This window comes from Schistocerca nitens, chromosome 6 (genome assembly GCF_023898315.1).
Source record: "Schistocerca nitens isolate TAMUIC-IGC-003100 chromosome 6, iqSchNite1.1, whole genome shotgun sequence".
NCBI lineage: Eukaryota > Metazoa > Arthropoda > Insecta > Orthoptera > Acrididae > Schistocerca > Schistocerca nitens.
The window spans coordinates 54,795,100-54,815,593 of NC_064619.1; the positions used below are offsets into that span (position 1 = coordinate 54,795,100).

General features: G+C 43.1%; 1 protein-coding gene across 2 annotated transcripts in view; it reads left to right on the forward strand.

Annotated features, from left to right (window-relative positions):
• LOC126262694 (putative ribosome-binding factor A, mitochondrial) overlaps positions 1-20,494 on the forward strand; it is a 68,840-nt gene that overhangs the window by 46,821 nt on the left and 1,525 nt on the right. The window contains exons 5-7 of one of the 2 annotated variants that reach the window (XR_007546754.1): positions 13,485-13,604; positions 16,207-16,527; positions 17,233-17,499. Coding sequence is in view for 1 of the 2 variants with exons in the window: in XM_049959472.1 (XP_049815429.1) it covers positions 13,485-13,604; positions 16,207-16,524 (438 nt within the window). In the remaining variant the exon portion in view is untranslated. Of the gene's footprint in view, positions 1-13,484; positions 13,605-16,206; positions 16,859-17,232; positions 17,500-20,494 lie in introns of those variants that run through there. The other variant, XM_049959472.1, reaches the window with a different exon arrangement.

The window sequence follows — 20,494 nt, forward strand, 5'->3', positions numbered from 1 at the left end:
CTGAAGAAATATGTGACACATTTTTGTTCTCACATGTTATTACGTTTTTGAAGACCAAAATCTCCGCTGTAGGAGTCAACATGGGTACCACAAATGACAAAATAGTAAAAGACTTGACTCACTCTATGGGACCCAGAAAGTTGTAGATACCGTCAAACAGCTTGGTGCCTTCTTCTTTGACTTCCAGAAGGCATTTGATACAATTCTGTAGTGTTGCGTAATGAACAACATAAGAGTATATTAAATACTGAGTCAACTTTGTGATCGGATTGAAAATTTTGTAACCGAGAGAACACCAGTGTGTTTCCATTAATTGAAGAAGTATTCAGATTGAAAAGGAGCTTTGGGCATACACCATGGGAGTGTTACAGGACTATTATGATAATATTGGAAGGCCCATAATGCTGTTTGCAGATGATGCTGTTGTATGTAGAGAGGTCATGCAGCCAGAAACTCTTAGAAAAATTCAAGAAGGCCCATAGAGGATTGATCCTTGGTGCAGAAACTGGTAATTAATTCACAGCATCAACAAAATTATTATGGATAAATAGGCAGAGAGATCCATCATTGTTTACGTGACGGCTGAGCAATTACTGGAAACAGTCATTATTGTTAAATATCGGGGAGTATTTTTACATGGCAGTTTAAAGTGGAACTACCTCATGAAATTAATCATGGGAAAGGCAAATGCCTGCCTGATATTCATTGAGAGAATCCTTAGAAAGTGAAAAACACCCGTGATGGAGATAGCTTACAGAAACCTCGTTTGACCAATATTTGAGTATTGCTCATAAGTGTGGAACTGTCACCAGATGGGATTAATGGAGGAAATACAGAAGACCCAAGTAGGAGTAGTATGTTTCATAACTTATTTGTTTAGTTAGTGCAGAAGTGTCACTTTGATGATGATACGTCTTTAGTGCTAAATGCCACAAAAGGTTTTGTGCATCATTGTGGTTTACTATAAAAATTATGAGAATGTATGTTCCTATAAGAGTGAGTTAGTAGATAGTTTCCTGTTCCATTAAGTTGTGCACCCTATTTTGTTCTGTTATGTTGCAGAATAAGTTTGTAGTATATGCTTAAATTTTTTAAAGTTCTATCCCGAAAGCTCAGGGTAATGGCATTGGCCTCTCCCTCCCTCTATCTTCCTCCAGCTTCTCCTCCCTGCTCTGTGTCCATATCCTCCTCCTCGTCATCCCCTCTCTGTGTGTCATATCCTTCCCCTTCTTTCGGAACTCAGCCTTGTACATTGTAGTTGCAAACAAACCTTGATTGGGAATTGAAGTTGCTTAAAACGAATGGGTAAATCAGTTGACCTCCCCAGCTGCTGGATATACGAGGATAGTAGCTTCAGTGACATTGTGTCACATACTTTTAACCTGCGAACAGGTAGCCTTAGAAAGTGTTATATTATTCAGATTCCTTAGGAGTATTCTTACTACAAGCCACTGAGGTGTGAACACAACTTTTCTGATTTCTGTTGAAACCACCTGTGAGGAAGAAAACGAAACAGCACATTGTTGTGTATACAATTTCTGCTAAGTATTATAATTACATAAATTAGAGAAGCAGTTTGTCTAATGGTTTAAATGCGCCACTATCATAGTCACAGCTGACTGTGAGAAAGAAAATTAAACCACACCTTTTCACAGCACAGCATTTCCTTTCTTGCAGCCAGTTTTAACAGAAAACCTGTACATTGTTATTTAAAAAATATCTAGCCCATGCCCTCTGAATGTTTAGTGCAGTATCATATAAACATTTGAAGTAAATTTGTCAAAAACTTGTAGCAGTTCGGCTACTTTGTTTCTTTGTTTGTTGTCCTCGGTGTCAACATACTGCATTGCTACACTGGCTGAAAAATTGGTTGTGGATTCCGACACTGACTACTGTAAATAATGTAGGTGACAGGTACACAGTTGCATTTCACAGTACTTTAATTTCACTGATCACAACCCCCAAATAATACACAGTTATATGGCCAGTGCACTATTGTTTAACTTTTGATAAGCCTCATTAATAGTGTGCAGGCAAACCTCCACATACTGCTACAATAGTTTACTATTGAACATCTACGAGCAGTAAAAACCTAACATCAACAACATTCACAGTTCTTGAAGAATAGAAAGGTACGTATGGAACAGACACTGTTGTTGTTTTTACACAAGGCCTAATTGTTTTAACACTTATCCCACAGTTAAGTTGAAGCATTGTTGTTTTTCTAACCAACACAAGTTTCTCGTCTGAAACTCAGCCATGGACTGACTGACTCGGGACCAGAAATCAGGCCCTTATATGTCATCACAATAATAAGTACTGAAACTGCACATTTATGGGAACGGGATCGGTAATCGGGATATAGGAAACTTAATTCCCATGTATGTTGTAGCTTGTATATATTTGCACTTGACACCGTGTCCTTACAGAATGAAGTATAACAAAGAACTGACTAAAGTAAAGATGGAGGCTTGCACACAGCCCCCCCCCCCCCTTTCCCGCCCCCCCCCCCCCCCCCCCATTGCGGAGCACAACAGATGTCCAAGGGTGAAGGTGTGCAGGCGTCGACGTCGGTGGAAATCGTGCGCTTAGGCAGGTGCACCACAGGTACTTCCATCTCGAACGAGATGAGTTGTGCCGGTGGAGCGGGAAGAGGCAGGTCCACTTTGTAGTCAGTCAGCCGGCCGGATGAGATGGCAGCCGGCCTGGGAGTAAGTGGGCAGGGTGGTGGAGGCGTGTGTGGCCCTTAAGTGGATTGAGCCGTCCATAGAAATGAAAGCATGTAGAGATGCTCGGTCACACTCGCGCGGGAGTGTGAGGTTGTGTGCAACGTTGACGTGTAAGGGACCGTCCGATGGCGGGACCTCGGTATCTGTCAAAAGAATTTACACTCAGTTGTCGAACATACTATAGAAACGTTGTTCACTCGGTGCAGTGGCATGCTGCAGGTCAAACTGATAGTAGGTGTGTGTGTGTGTGTGTGTGTGTGTGTGTGTGTGTGTGTGTGTGTGTGTGTGAAACCTACGCAGGGTGAAACAGGAGGTGAGGTTGGGAAATCAGTGAACGGTGGAAAACAGTCTTCGGCGGGAGAGGTGTGCGGTGAGCTAGATGGGAGCACCTCTTCGTCTCTTCGTTCCCGATCAAGGATGGATCGTCTGCTGAGTCTGACTGCGGCAATGTGAGACCATCAGGGTCGACGAAAACCGGTTTCAGGTGATGCAGAGAAACTGTCTGTGTGTGGTCTTTAATTATGATATTAAAAGTTGTGTTGAAGAGGCTGCCTAACTGCATCATCATGCAGCATGACGTGGGAGCAATCGGAGAGTGTGTTGGGAACATAAGTCTCGGGCAGTGAGTGACTGATGGGTGGGTGCAAACGCGTTTGTTGCAAATGCATGCGCATCCCACAAATGAAATCCGGTGAGGGGGGAAGATCCTCACTAACCTGGGGAAGAATAAGTTCTCCCGGTAGGACCGGATTCTCACCGAAAACAAATTCGGGTATAGTCCCCTGTAGATCAGGTTTATAGGTTGAGCATAGATCAAGTAGCACCCATAGGAGAGCTTCCAACCAGAGACAATCATGGCATCGAAGGGCCATCTTGAGGGTGCGATGCCATCTCTTCACCAACCCATTGCTTTGTGGGTGATAGGCGGTAGTGTGTATTTTTTTAATACCGCAGATGTTGCAGAGGATGGTGAAAAGGGAGGATTCGAACTGTCGACCCTGATCGGAGCAGTGTAAGAGACGGGTTTGATACCGGAAATTTGTTTGCCTGATAGCGCGAACATCAGGGGTGCCTGAACAGCAGTGGCGGAGGGCAGATGGCAATGATAGTAATTGATGGTGCTGAGGAAACAGCGTAGCTCTTTGTAAGTAGCTGGGGGCGGTAGAGACGTGATAGCCTGCACACGAGATTTGGGAGGCTGAGCTGCTGAAAACGAGAGTTGTCATCCAGATAAGCAAAGCAAAACTCGAACTGTCGCAAGATAGAGTCAGTGAAACATTGCCGTGTTTGCACCTCATTCTTTAGGCCGAACAGCCTGAAGTGGTATTGGAATAAAATGAGCGACGTGATAATAGCCATCTTAGGAATGTCTTTCGGCGCCATGGGAATCTGGTGGTAGGCGCATTTACAGTCAATAACACTGAAATTTGTGGCACCCTATAATATATGAGTGAAGTCATTGATGTTCGGCACGGGTAATTGTCCATGACGGTATGAGTGTTTAAGTACCTGTAATCGCCGCACATTTGAAAAGATCCATAGTGTTTGGGGACAAGGTGGATTGGTGACGACCAGTTGCTGTCTGAAGCTTACAGAACACCTGCTGCCAAAAGTTCATTAATTGGGTGCTGGGCCACGCGCAACTTGATAGGGTTGAGGCGTCAGACCTTATGCCTAATAGGAGGGCCGGCAGTGGTAACTATCTTGTGTGTCGTTCCATCAGTGATGGAAGAAACTGAGAACTGCACATGAGATTGGTTAACGTCCTGGTGCCGAGTCTTCGGACAAGTAGGGTGCAACGAGGCATAGCCGTTAGCGCGAGTGAGGAAAAGTAGCACCAAAGTCACATGTCTCTTACAGGAGCGTACTTTGCGCTTGTATGGAGGGGGTGGGTGCGCGCGCAGTGCCGAGCGAAGGGGAACGGGGAGCGACTGTCTGCTGTTAACCTTGCACTGGACAACCGGTGCGGACGAGAGCAGCGCAGGCATCGCACGTGGGGCCACAATGGCCGCTGGGTCATATGGCCAGTGAGTGAGAGGGGGAGAATCCTTATCAACACATGCGGTAGCTGTCCGAGAGATGGACGCGGTCGCAACGTGCTCACGACTGGACTGTCATTAGCAGCATTGTTTGAAACACACGGCACTGGATGAGGCGAGCGTGACGATGGGGGGTGGGGGGGTCGGAACGTCACACGCAAGTAAAGTTTCTGGACTAACCTGGTGAGAGTTCGAGCTAGGCTTGGCCGAGCAATCTTGTTTAGGTGGTGGCGCCGTGGACTGCAGTTGCAGAAGCGACGTACGAGCCACGATCAACACGTCAGCACCAGTGTCGACCAGAAAAACTAGATGTGACGCAATGTCAGTAACATAGAGACAACCACTCGGCCGGGCGGACAAGTGAATGGAGTGTAATGTAAGAGGACACCTGTTAGGTTCCCAGCAGGACTCGACGTCTCTTAGTTCCTTCGATCGGCCTTTGGGTGTTGGCATGGCAACCTGCACTTCTTGGCGTTGTCGCCAAACAATTTGTGGTACCAGCAGAAAGGGCGAGCAGGATGAGGAGGAGGTGGAGACTGCAACAGTGGGGACGGCTTGTCCTCGTTGATTTGTTCCAGTAAATAGACCAGTACATAAGGTGCATGGGCGATCCTGGAGTTCTCAGACAGTGGAGAGAGTGAGCCGACGCTGCCAGGAGAAGTAGACAAGGTGACAGCAGAGCGAGCCCCGCCTCTACCGGCCAAAGGTCAGTATGCAGGATTGGCTGTGCCGATGAACGGTGTGGAATGAACTGGCTGATGTTGCCAAAGCAGCGAATACAACTGGTCAGCGATGCTTAGGTGGGAGCCGATGGATTTGAACGAATGTGGTAACAGATGGATCTGTAGATCAGTAGGTAATTTGGCAGACCACACAGCTCATAGTGTGGTGTGAGGCATGGTATGCTTGTTCACGAGCAATCGAAGGCGGCGCCAGTGTTGTGAGGGGGTATGTTCCCCCAGGTGCTCCTCGTAGAGAATCTTGATTATTAACTCTTGTGGCGAGCAGGCAAATCGTTTCCATTATAGTCTTCCTTGCAAACTCGTATTTTGGAGCAGGCGGCGGCGAAAGGAGCAGGTGACAAATCAAATGCGAGTGGTCGTAGAGGTGTGTGATGAGGCAGAGAAACTTTTAGTTGTTGCCAGACACATGATGTAACTCGAACAGATGCTCGACAAGCGTGAACCACAATGCCGGGTTGTCCTTGTATAAGGACAGTAGCTTCGGCAGGCGGCCAGGAGGGGATGACAGCGGTGGCTTTGGTGTCTCCTGGGGTAGCGGCTGGACTGAGGTTGTCAGAGGCCAGTGCGGTAGGCCCGGATTTAAACCAGGTGAGTGAATCTGTAGTAGCGGCAGCTGACTTAGTTGACTGTGTGTCATGAAAACATGGCGCAGCAGGAATGGACGGCACCATGGAAACGGGCGGATGGACGGCACATGAGTGGGGCTCAGAAACTTGACCGTGAGTGACGAGTGCTGGATGGAAACGACTCGCTTCCGGAACAGGGCGAGAGACCGGTGCGGCAGACACAGGCGGTGTTGTGGGAGTGGCAGGCAGTTGAGCGACCATAAACGGGGAGCCCCGCAATTGATGGGGGGGAGGGTGTGGGAGGGGGGGGGGTTGAGAACGCCACCTGCGTGGAAACTATCTGATGCATTACATGCCTGTAGTGCATGTGGGGGGGCCACTGAGACGAGATAAGGGGTCCATGTTATGCGAAATACTGAATTGTGCATGTAAATTAGACACAACTGGAACACCACACGCGCGGAATGGATCCGGTGTGGTTTGTAGTAGTGGCGGCATTGCACACGGTCCGACAGTTACTGATGTAGCATGCCGGTGGGTGGCTAAACACGTTTTTGAATGGAGATGATTTTGTTTTTGAAACACTCAATTTGAGGAGACACAATTCAAAATATTGTTCAGTTCACATTTCACTGTCGGATGGGTATAATCCGGTGACGCGAAACCTGAGTCCATTATTCGCTCTAACGGTGTAGTTGTCGACTGTTGAAAACTAATGAGGTTAGCACATGGCGTTGGTTGAGAACACGAATCACTATGCATAAAAGAATCACTGTGCATAAATGATGAATACGCCGTTGGCGAAGAAACGACGAAACTCGGTGAGTGGAGTTGTGCTTCCACATCTTCGAACAAGGCATTGTTTAGCATGGTTATTGTGTAGTGCAGATAACCTGTTGCATAAACACAGATGCGGGAGATGCGAAACACAAACGAACTGCGGGGTCACCACTATGGGATAGGGATCAGTAATCGGTATATGGAAAACTTAATTCCCATATATGTTGTAGCACGTATATACCAGGTGATCAAAAAGTCAGTATAAATTTGAAAACTTAATAAACCACAGAATAGTGTAGATAGAGAAGTAAAAACTGACAGACATGCTTGGGAAAAAAACAAAAAAAACAAAAAAAAAAAGTTCACAAAATGTCCGACAGATGGTGCTGAACAGCAAAACATCAGTGACTGCGCATGACGTGTATAAAAGGAGCTGTAATGAGAGAGAGAATCAGATGCACCAGCATTACCTGAAAAGGCGCTTTTAGTGAAGCTGTTTTATCAGAATGGGGAATGTGCTAGTTCAACGTTACGATCCTATCACCATAGGAAGGGGATTTGAACGGGTAAAGGTCCGTTGATGAACGCAGCTGTGACGAGAATGATTTCGAAGTTTGAAGCCACGGGTTATTTAGACGATAGACGCCGTAGTGGCCAACCAAGCACAAGGTGTAATGCTGCTGAGACAGTTCAGGAAGAAATGGAGACTGTAGCGGGGAAGTTGCACGTCGTCGCACCGGCATTCCATACACTACTGTTTGGTTGGCACTTAGGTGTACCCTCCGATGCTATCCATACAAAATCAATCGGCATCATGAACTGTTACCTGGCGATTTAGTGGAGCGGAGGGCATCTGCGGTGTGGGCGTTTCAAAAGATGGTGGAAGATGACAATTGGTTGAGTAACGTTTTGTGGACCGACGAAGCTCGTTTCACACTCTGAGGGTCTGTCAACGCCCACAACTGCAGAATTTGGGCTACTGAAAAACCTAGAACTGTCGTGGAAACTCCAATGCATGACGAGAAAGTCACGGTATGGGTTGGATTTACCGCATCTACCGTTATCGGACCTTTTTTCTTCGAGGAAATGCGTGATTCTGGTTTTGTAACTGCTACCGTGACAGCTGAGAGGTATGCTGATATGTTACAGAATCGCATTATCCCCAGTGTGGCTGAAACACCTGCTGGAACGTACGATGTTTATGCACGATGGCACTCCACCCCATATTGCTAGATGCGTGAAAGATCTCTTGCATGCGTCATTTGGTGATGATCGTGTGCTCAGCCGTCACTTTCGCCATGCTTGGCCTCCCAGGTCCCCAGACCTCAGTCCGTTCGATTATTGGTTTTGGGGTTACCTGAAGTCGCAAGTGTATCATGATTGACTGACATCTCTAGGGATGCTGAAAGACAACATCTGACGCCAATGCCTCACCATTACTCTGGACATGCTTTACAGTGCTGTTCACAACATTATTCCTCAACTACAGTTATTGTTGAGGAATGATGGTGGACATATTGAGCATTTCCTGCAAAGAACATCATCTTTTCTATCTCTTACTTTGTTATGCTAACTCTTGCTATTCTGATCAGATGAAGTGCCATCTGTCGGACATTTTTTGAACTTTTGTATTTTTTTTGGTTCTAATAAAACCTCATGTCGTTCCAAGCATGTGTGTCAATTTGTACCTTTCTATCTACATTATTCCGTGATTTATTCAGTTTTCAAATTTATACTGACTTTTTGATCACCCGGTATTTACACTTGACACTGCGTCCATACAGTATGAAGTATAACAAAGAACTGACTAAAGTAAAGTTAAGATGGAGACTCGACAGAGCACTAGGTTTGTGGTCGATACGGACTATTGACGCCACTGATTGTTTGAAGTTAAATTTACAGAAATTAAAATTAAAACTTTATTCATTAAATTAACTGAATGCATCAAAAAATTCAGTCTTTTTAATAGTTTCTTCTACTTGAAGGTTTAGGTCGAATTATTTGTTTAAATGATGAAATTAACATATATAGTTATGTAAACAATACTTTTGACAAAACTGTTAATTACTTTGGAGTTAATGAAGGGCTGGTTTTGCTAACATGTTTTCGAATAGAGCCAAATAGATCCTTTAAGAATGCTATTGTTTTGTCTCCCAAATGTTTATAATTAGTACAGAATTTATATTTGTTTATATGTCAACAATAGAATTTAAGTTATGAAACAATTACTGATTTCACCCTATAACAAAAGATACTAACTAGGAATAGTTGAAATAAATTAGAAAATCAGTTAAGCACAAAATTAGAGCCGGCCGCGATGGTCTAGCGGTTCTAGGCGCTCAGTCCGGAGCCGCGCGACTGCTACGGTCGCAGGTTCGAATCCTGCCGCGGGCATGGATGTGTGTGATGTCCTTAGGTTAGTTAGGTTTAAGTAGTTCTAAGTTCTAGGGGACTGATGACCATAGATGTTAAGTCCCACAGTGCTCAGAGCCATTTGAACCATTTTGAACAAAATTAGATCTGGTGTTTTTAAAACTGAGGGCCAATCTTTCTCTTTTATTAAAATTCAGATTATATTCACGTATGTTAATGGTAATTAATTCAAAAATGATGAAAAAAAAATAATTTTATGGAGGCAGATGGCAAAACAAGACGGGAAGTAAAAATATCCCAGCTTGCTTCGTCACATACTTTTTGAGCTTTCTGTCAAAAACGTTAAACTACCACCTTGCTTTATACGGGGTGAACATTAATAAAACTGACATACTGCAGGGATGGATTCCTGACAAGAAATGGACGAAAAAAGGCTCTATAAACGTGTCCAGAAAGGACAATGTATGTGCAACAACAACAATTTGTCCCAGAACACAGTACAGAGCTGCGTCGCATCCGTGTTGCAACAGACTTTCAGAGTGGCCTCCATGGGATTGCAGGTGATGAGAGCTTGAAATGTTGTGTGATGCGATTGGTGTGTGTGTGTGTGTGTGTGTGTGTGTGTGTGTGTGTGTGTGTGTGTGTGTGGGTGGGTGGGTGGGTGGGTGGGTGGGAGCTCGTTGTCTATAACCGTGCTGCCTGTCAACCATTTCCATCTGCGTGGCCAAATACAAACATCACCTCGGCTTGTGCCTGACATGGCTACCAAAACATTCTGCTGCTTACAGCACACTTTGTCAATCGCCTAATGGTGTGTGACAGAGGGTGCATTCAGTACCACTACGTGATCCCTCCAACCCTGTTCCACTCGCGAATAGTGCATGGGAAGAACAATTGTCGGTAAGCCTATGTATTGGTTCTAATTTCTTGAATTTTCTCCTCGTGGTCAATATGCAAGATGTATGTGGAGGGAGGTAATATGTTGTCCAACTCCTCCTGAAAAGTGCTGTCCTGAAATTTCAATAGTAACTCTCTCCATGATGCACAACGCCTCTCTTCTAACGTCTGCCATTGGAGTTTGTTTAGCATCTCCATAATGTTCTCTTGCCGGCTAAATGATCCCGTGATGAAATGCGCTGCTCTTCGTTGGAGCTTCTCTCTCTCCTCTATAAGTCCTACCTGATAGGGATCCCAGATACATGAACAATACTCGAGAATTGGGCGAACAAGTGCCTTATAAGCCACTTTTTTCATGGATGCGTTACAGTTCCTTAAGATTCTTCCGATGAGTGTGAGTCTGGTATCTGCTTTTCCCACCATCTATTTTATTGGCTCATTCCACTTACGGTCACTCTACGTATTACGGCAGATGCTGTCTCCAGCTGTTTGTAATCAATAGTGTATCTGTACAGTAGTGGATTTCTTTTTCTGTGTATGCGCCATATGATAGATTTATTTACGTTCAGGGTCAACTGTCAGAGCCTGCACCATTCATCAATTCTCTGCAGGTCATTCTGCAAATTCTTACTATCTTCTGGCGTTGCTACTTTGGTATAGATAACTGCATCATCTCTGAATAGCCTTCAAGAGCATCCGATGCTTTCTATTAGCTCATTTATATATACTGTAAACAGCAGCGGTCCTATCACACTTTCCTGTGGTACTCCGGATATTACCTTTACATCTGTCGATTTTGTTCCATTAAGAGTGACATGTTGAATTCTGTCCGCAAGAAAGTTTTGAATCCAATCACAAGTCTGTTTCGATACTCTATAAGCTCAATTTTTTTCACTAAACGGCTATGTGGGGCGGTGTCAAACACGTTACTGAAATCAAGGAAAACATCATCAACCTGAGTGCTATTGTCCAATGTGTTGTGGATCTCATGGAGGAACAGAGCGAACTAAGTTTCGCAGGGTCTCTGTTTGTAGAATCCATGTTGAATTTTTAGAGATGTTCATTTTCCAAAAAGATCAAAATTCTTGAGCATAAAATATGTTCTATAATTCTACAACAGACTGACGTCAACAGTATAGGTCTGTAACTGTCTGGATCTGTCTTACCGCATTTCTTAAAAACAGGAATGACCTGCACATTTTTCCAGTCGTTTGGTACTTTTCATTGCTCAAGCAATCTATGATAAATTCCTGCTAGAAGGGGAGCAAGTTCTTTCGCATAATCTTCATAGAATGTTATAGGTATCTCATCTGGTCCTGACACCTTTCCACTACTAAGTGATTGTAGCTACTTTTCAGTTCCGCGATCGGGTATCTCAGTATCTACCATTTTGACGTTCATATGATGATTGAGAGGAGGGACAGTGTTACGATCTTCCACGGGGAAACAATTTCAGAAAACGGAATCTAGTATTTCAGCCTTCTCTCTGTTATCTTCAGTTTTGGTGCCAGTGTGGTCACAGAGAAATGAATAGATGATTTTGACCCACTTACTGATTTTACATATAACCAAAATCTCAGGGTTTTTACTCAGGTCGGTTGACAATGTCTTACTTTCAAAATCATTACTTACTAGTCATCTTCTGATGGAGTGTCTGGGTCTTATCAGATACTGTTATTTACCCACTCAGGATCATGTCTTTCATCTTGTGGAACATCACCAGGTGGAGGAATCGCACTGTCATGTTTTTTCTGAGGGACAAATAAAACGCGCTCTCAGGACAGGTGACAAGAAGATAAAGAAAAAAATTAAAGCAAGTGTCTGGACAAGAAGAAAAAGGAAAAGATGAAAGCAAGTGCCTGTCATTTCTTTAATGTACACTAGTACCACCCAGGGAAGAGAAGGTGATTTTCACCCTGTCTGCAAAATTAGAGACATCTTGGGCTCCATAAAATATCCCTTAGGACTGTGAACACAAAGTGTGTCTTGCGTGACGTGTGAGCAAGACCACCAATACATTGGCCACACGCAGCTCATGTTAGAGAGATGAGTAGAACATGCCAGGAACTTCCACCTCAGCTGCACACACAAGTCAGCAGTGGTGGAGCACATTAGTGTTGAGGGACACACATTCAGTTTTGAAGACACAAAGATGTTATGTCATGCCAGGGACTTCAGAGTTTCTGTAATCAAGGAACCAATAAAAATAAGAGAGCATGAAAACCCAGTGAACAGACAGAACAGCTTCCATCTCAGCTGAACTTAGGATGATGTAGTATAAAAAATTGGGCACTGGTGTTCACTGATTAGTGCTCGGACAGTAATAGATGGGACACATTGCTGCCCAGGGCTAGGCACACTAACACACTGACACTCACTTCCAAGCTGTAGTAATGGACTCTGACAGTGACATGGAGCTGTCACAGTTGTTGGAGATTGATCCCTACCTCCAGCCCTCGCTGCCAGTGGTGCTGCAATCCACAAGCTGTCTCCGCAAGAAGTACTCTGTACTCTGGGGAGAAGCCACACTCCCAGAGCTCACATTATGTCACCTGGCAGGACCCCATGACCTCCAATCAGATATAATATTGCACATGCTGCGCAGAACTCTCATTCTCTTGTGCTGCAGCTCAGTTGAATGTTCTCTTTACCAGCTGCTATCTGCTGACAAATTTAGCTGTAATCTTGGATTCTGTATGGACTTTAATATTGCCCAGCTATCTTCTGTTTGTGTGACGTCAGACTTGTACGTTTTTGTCTTTGCATTTTGTTTCTACTGTATCAGTGTAAAAAACCAAATAAATTGTGCTCATAACAGCAGACATCTACATGAGCATTCATGATTGACTTGCTTAGTGCAACTCGAGGAGGTGGAAGACATATTCCAGAATGGATAAGTAATGGAATTCGGCAGGAGCTGGAGACTTTGCCAAAAAATGACATGTAAGAAACTTGAAACGTTGCTGTGAAATGAATATATTGAGTCATTAGTGAAAAGTGACAGTTGTACACAAGTTACCCTCTGTCACATACTGTAAGCTGGCTTGTGGAGTAAATATGTAAGTTTACTTTCAAAGCAACAGCTCAAAAATCTCTTCATATCTTAAAAGTTGCTTTCTGATACAATGTAATGTATGGGAGTTACAGTCATAATTGTCATGCACCCAAAACACCATGTCAGCAACACCGCTGCAAAAGGAAAAGAAATCCTGTTGAAGATTAGTGATATTGCTGCTTCTTATATATTTACTTTGTAACTGTAAGATATACCAAGAATGTTGGTAAAGTAAACTGGATTATTTCCCTTAGATTTCACCATTACTGTTGTTGCATTTATAAATTTTTTTCTGCTTTTAGGAGAAAAAGGATTGTAAAGATGATTTGTTAAATGAAGTGGAATATGATGATGATGACCTGGACTTACCAGTCATGAGAATGGATGTGTTGGGTGTTGATCATAGTGCAATAATGAAAAAGGTAATTTTAAAACAAATCTGTCATTTTTTTTCTAAAGAGTTACTCATTTTCACAAAAAATTCTGATATTGTTAAGCTCATTTCATACTACATAATCTGCACAATAATATAAAAAATAAAGCTGCAGGTGACATCGACATGATAGATAACATGTTATACTTAATGCCCATGAAATTAGATGCAGCTGAGGATAAAAACAGAAACTTAAAGTGGTTAATAATGAGTGTTTGAGTTGATGCTTGCTGTATTACAGTAATTGAAAAGTGTAGAATGTAGAATGATGTAAAAATGTGTACTGAGTAACATACGATAGGAAAATTTCTTATGCTGATTCACATAAAAATAGATTCAGGACAGACATAAGAGGAACTTCTTATTCCTATTGTGGCGTTATTTCAGATCCATTGTTGTGCGTGATTTGTCGATTCCGTGAATAAATACAGCAACCAGTTGACAGCACCTGGTTATTGTATTTCTTCATGTATTTAGCCACAGCTAAAACCACAACTATCACAAATTTATTGATTTTCTTTTTAAGAAGTCAATTTTTCTCAACAGTTATGTGGGGAGGGGGGGGGGATATTTATGTGCGCACCTGCAGTCTAGGTAAATGCAGATTACTAAATACTCATAGTCCCATGCAGTGCTGTTTTTCTGAGGGAACACTGGGGGATGAGTACCCCTAAACTTTTTCATCGTCAAAGTAATTTTTTTACGACATTGAGAACTTGGAAGAATGCCAAAGATTTATTTCACGGACGTAAATTTATTTCATTTTTTTGTGTTGGTAAATGCAATACAAACAATACCAGTGCAGTTTTTGGTGGGAAAAGCGATGTCATTGATTGTTTCAAGCATTTTAAGCTCATATGAAGTAGGCGATACCGAGAAACACCCAAACATACAAGAGAATGTGGTATTGAACACTTCAGTTTACATCCCCTCAGCTGAAGCATGCGATTCCCATCAACACCTGAACAATAAAGGAAAATGGTATCATACACTTTAATTGACCTATAATACACCTCAAATGAAACTGGTGAATCCAATCAACCCTTTGGCATACAAAACAATACAAGGAAATATTACCGAACACAAATTTTAACCTATATCATATCGCATATCTGTTTAGCACTACCATCACCCACTATTAACGGGCGAGGGTACTACATGCTTGTCGAACTGGCTGCCAGCGATTCAGTTGTTGAGAACAGTTGCCGCATATTCGAAATGGAGTCAACTGAAGAGTCTGATACTCTCTCTCTCCTTCTTCTTATTCCTTTTTTTTTTTGTCCGGAATGTTGTTGACATCATGGCTAAAAGCAGACGGGTGGTATCCAATGCTTCAGTTATAAGTAATTTTCGCTGCATGATATCCAATGTCGGAGTACTGTCAAACTTTTTTTTAGAAAAAAAGCACCGGTCCCATGTGACCTGAACAGTGTGCAGGTAATTCCTTTTTAGAAAAAGGGTAAAAGATAGGGTGCACTGAATTACAGACCAAGATCACTGATATGTTGCAGAGACATAGGGCACATAGTAAGTTCAACTGGTAGGAAATTTTGTGGAGGAAAATAAGTGTCCATCAGTAAATCAGCACAGATTTGGGAGAAACCACTTGTTTGTGTAATGGTTTGCTTTGTGCAGACTGCAACTAAATGGATCATCTTTACAGTAATTAGCAATCTATCTTTACAGTAATTAGAAATCTATCCTTTTTCTAGTATTCGGGATATTCCAAGCTGGACTTTCCATTGTTTCATTAAACTGTTCATATTACCATTTCTACTTCACTTAATCATTTTTCTGCTTTTGTATGGAGTAATTTTGGCGTTCTGTCAGTTTTCCATCTGAAGTCATTATTCTTCATTCAGCTCTGTTATCCTTGTGAGCAGTTTCTCTCAGATTTTCAGTTGACTCTGATGATCTCATTTGTAACTGAGTTTGCTTCATTTGCTCACCACTATCACTATAACTTGCTCCTGATCATCATCATCATCAGCAGCAGCAGCATCATAATCTTCATCCAGAGTAATGTCTTTGTTGTGTTGCAGCGTGAGTTATACCTTTTTTGGTGCCTGAAGCTAATAGATAGTTTGTCTCATGAACAGTCATGAGGATCTTAAGAACTGAAGCAGCACACAAAATATTAATTTATGTACTGTGCATTTCAGGACTTGATTGTCATATGGATGAAGATCATGTGGCTCTGTTGTAGACAACTTCTCACTTTCCAACATGCAGCTAATATTCTAAGCTCAAAATTTTTTTATTGTGTTTATACAGAATTCACTAACATTCTGAGGTAATTTCTGCTTTAAGAGATTTAACAGTTTATAAATGTCATTTTTGTCCTAAGGAAATATTTACTGTACAGCCTGATAAAGATTTCAGTTAGTAATAAAAATGCCCAATATTTATTACAAATTTCTCTTAATATGAGTGTATCAGTTAAGATTCATGAATGGCACAAATGAGACTAATTATTTGAAATGAGAAAAATAGTGTCATTAGTGATTTTTTACTGTTTTTATACTGTTATAACAACTTCTAAAAGTATTTGTGTTATTTTTGAGTCTTTTGAATGTTGTTTCATTTTACAGATAGTGAGGTCAATGAAAAAAGCAAAAGCATCTCATAGATTTGAGGGTCCTGAAAAGCCATTGGGCACACTTTCAGAAAGTGATACAGATCAGAATATTGCATATCTAACTCCAAAGCAACAAAGACTGGAATTAAGTAAATTTCTAACACAACGGAAGAATCTTAAAAACAAGATTCGCACAAGGTCCAATGTGGATTTGGACATGTTGGATGAGAATAACGTCACTCACAACAGTTCCTTCAGTCAGTTTTTGGATGATGATAAAGAGGAACAAGATTTTATTGAGTATGATGATTCTTACTTAAGAAGACACTGAATTGTAAGTGCTCAAAGGATGTTGCTCAATGTACAAGGAATAATAATCAAATAAAATTAATGTCTTAAACGTTATTGGGCTGTTGAAAATTGATATTTTCAGTGTGGTGCTGTAATAGCGAGCTTACAGTGAATGCTGTATTTGACTTCTATGTTGTATACCTAGCAGTTATTGGCGTGATGTAGCATAGTAAGTGGTGCATATGGCAGCAGGTCCTTGGCAATGTTAATATGTGGTTGATGAATTGTGTATATAACCAACAGCTGTTATAGTTAACAAATATTGTAACAATGTTGACTTTAGTGAAAGCATAAAACAGTCATTTCCACTGTAATCCATGTATCAGAAGCGTCAGTCCTTATTTGAAATTAAAACTGTTGCTTGATAAATGCATCATATATCATTCAGTTGTAAAGAAGAGAAAAATTGGAGTTACTGATTAAGTGCAATGGAGTGCAGAATTCAATTATTGGGAGTATACAGGTTTCTGACATAATATCAAACAGGAACTGAAGAAAGTTGTCCTCGTTGGGCCACATCAGTCAGTAAGTGGATCATTGTCTCAAAAGAAATAAATAAGGTATTCCATAATCTGAAATAATAGTATTGCAATAAATGGAACACTTACTTTATTTAGTTTCACTTCATAAAATAGTATTCAAGTAGATATAGATCAGTAGTGTAGAAAATAAATCCTTGATCTTTCAGAACTGATGGTCTACTTTCCAAAACAAGGAATGTGCTGGAAAAAGAAGAAGAAAATGAATTGCAGAACAATTACTTTCACAACCATGAGGAATTCCACAGTTAATGGTGTTATACCAAAGAAGACCCTGGATGAAACTATCGAAGAAATTGCACTGTAGAATCGCACGGGCAAATTGTCATTTTATTGTATTCTTGTCAGGTCTGCAGCAGGCTCATGCAGTCACTCTGACACAATACTTCAGCAGTGCATCTGGTCGCTATCTCCCGGTGAGAACACAGTTTGGTAAATCTTAATGGAACTGAATCCCGCTTACTTCAGCAGTGCATCTGGTTGCTATCTCCAGGTGGAACACAGTTTGGTAAATCTTAATGGAGCTGAATCCTGCTGTGAACGGCAGGAATCAGGTGCGGTGAGATTTAGCAAACAACATTCTCACTTGAACATGGTGACTAGATGGACTGCTAAAATACTGTGTCAAGATAATTAACTGATTCCTGCTGTGAACTGTGGCATTTTTATACTGCAGATTGTGACAAGGTGGGCCACAGTAATATTGTGTTGAAGTGACTGTGTGATCCAGTTGTAGACTCAACAAGAATATAGTGAATTAATACATTGGGAACGTGTATGTTGTCACATAGAGTGCCATTTCACGTATTGACACAGTTACAGTAATAGTGAAAACAACAGGTCTCATTTTCTTTTCTATGTAGTAGTACCAAGAGTTGATAATTTGATCTGACATTGATTCTCTTGGTAGATTTATACACTCCTGGAAATTGAAATAAGAACACCGTGAATTCATTGTCCCAGGAAGGGGAAACTTTATTGACAAATTCCTGGGGTCAGATCCATCACATGATCACACTGACAGAACCACAGGCACATAGACACAGGCAACAGAGCATGCACAATGTCGGCACTAGTACAGTGTATATCCACCTTTCGCAGCAATGCAGGCTGCTATTCTCCCATGGAGACGATCGTAGAGATGCTGGATGTAGTCCTGTGGAACGGCTTGCCATGCCATTTCCACCTGGCGCCTTAGTTGGACCAGCGTTTGTGCTGGACGTGCAGACCGCGTGAGACGACGCTTCATCCAGTCCCAAACATGCTCAATGGGGGACAGATCCGGAGATCTTGCTGGCCAGGGTAGTTGACTTACACCTTCTAGAGCACGTTGGGTGGCACGGGATACATGCGGACGTGCATTGTCCTGTTGGAACAGCAAGTTCCCTTGCCGGTCTAGGAATGGTAGAACGATGGGTTCGATGACTGTATGGATGTACCGTGCACTATTCAGTGTCCCCTCGACGATCACCAGTGGTGTACGGCCAGTGTAGGAGATCGCTCCCCACACCATGATGCCGGGTGTTGGCCCTGTGTGCCTCGGTCGTATGCAGTCCTGATTGTGGCGCTCACCTGCACGGCGCCAAACACGCATACGACCATCATTGGCACCAAGGCAGAAGCGACTCTCATCGCTGAAGACGACACGTCTCCATTCGTCCCTCCATTCACGCCTGTCGCGACACCACTGGAGGCGGGCTGCACGATGTTGGGGCGTGAGCGGAAGACGGCCTGACGGTGTGCGGGATCGTAGCCCAGCTTCGTGGAGACAGTTGCGAATGGTCCTCGCCGATACCGCAGGAGCAACAGTGTCCCTAATTTGCTGGGAAGTGGCGGTGCGGTCCCCTACGGCACTGCGTAGGATCCTACGGTCTTGGCGTGCATCCGTGCGTCGCTGCGGTCCGGTCCCAGGTCGACGGGCACGTGCACCTTCCGCCGACCACTGGCGACAACATCGATGTACTGTGGAGACCTCACGCCCCACGTGTTGAGCAATTCGGCGGTACGTCCACCCGGCCTCCCGCATGCCCACTATACGCCCTCGCTCAAAGTCCGTCAACTGCACATACGGTTCACGTCCACGCTGTCGCGGCATGCTACCAGTGTTAAAGACTGCGATGGAGCTCCGTATGCCACGGCAAACTGGCTGACACTGACGGCGGCGGTGCACAAATGCTGCGCAGCTAGCGCCATTCGACGGCCAACACCGCGGTTCCTGGTGTGTCCGCTGTGCCGTGCGTGTGATCATTGCTTGTACAGCCCTCTCGCAGTGTCCGGAGCAAGTATGATGGGTCTGACACACCGGTGTCAATGTGTTCTTTTTTCCATTTCCAGGAGTGTATTAGTCTACAAGAGCCTCAAGAATGTTTTGCACTACTCTCATGACTGGGGCAATTTGTGTTTTTTATGGGAAACATCTTTCTTTGTACACCTTGAACCTTAGGAAATCACTGTGAACAGGTACCTGCATAACCTACATTTTCAGTGCAGTTCAGCAGGGGCAGTTGGGAGGACTGTGTCTCCACAGGCACTATACAACCATCTTCACTTGATCGATTTAGGCCTCTAGGCATCCCTTATGAACAACAGTACTGTGTGTACTGTGGTATACGAAGAAGTGGGCAAGGGAACACCTGAACTGGAATGTGGATGGCATCAGTTTCTCTTCACCAAAGGAAGCGTAATTTGCCTGACACCTGATGATTGTCGTAATGACTGTAGAGGTGGCCAGTTACCAGTGCACACCTCAGGCATGCATTTCCATGAGAGCAACAGAGAGATGGGTTAGTCATGCTTTGTGCTTATATGATGTGCGAATGTCAGAAACCTCTGCATCTGCAGCTACACCTACATACATACTACGCAAGCCACTGTATGGTGTGTGGTGGGGGGTACCTTGTACCACTACTAGTCTTTTGCTTTCCTGTTCCACTTGCAAATGGAGCAAGGGAAAAATACTGTCTGTAACCCTCTGTATGAGCCTGAATCTCTTGTATCTTATTTTCATGGTCCTTACACAAAATGTATGTTGGCAACAGTAGAACCATTCAGCAGTCAGCTTCAAATGCCATTTCTCTAAATTTTCTCAGTAACATTCCTTCAAAAGAATGTCGCCTTCCCTCCAGGGATTCCCATTTGGGTTCGCAAAGCATGTCTACAATTCATGTCGAGTGAGCCTGCTGATAACAAATCCAACAGCATCCTCGTGAATTTCTTCAATGTCATCCTTTAATCTGACCTGGTGGGGATCCAAACACTCAAGCACTACTCAAGAATGGGTCGCACTAGTGTTCTATATGCAGTCTCTTTTACAAATAAACTGAACTTCCCTTAAATTCTCCCAGAAAACCAAAGTTGACATTCCTCTTCCCAATACAATCATTACATGCTTGTTCCATTTCATATCACTTT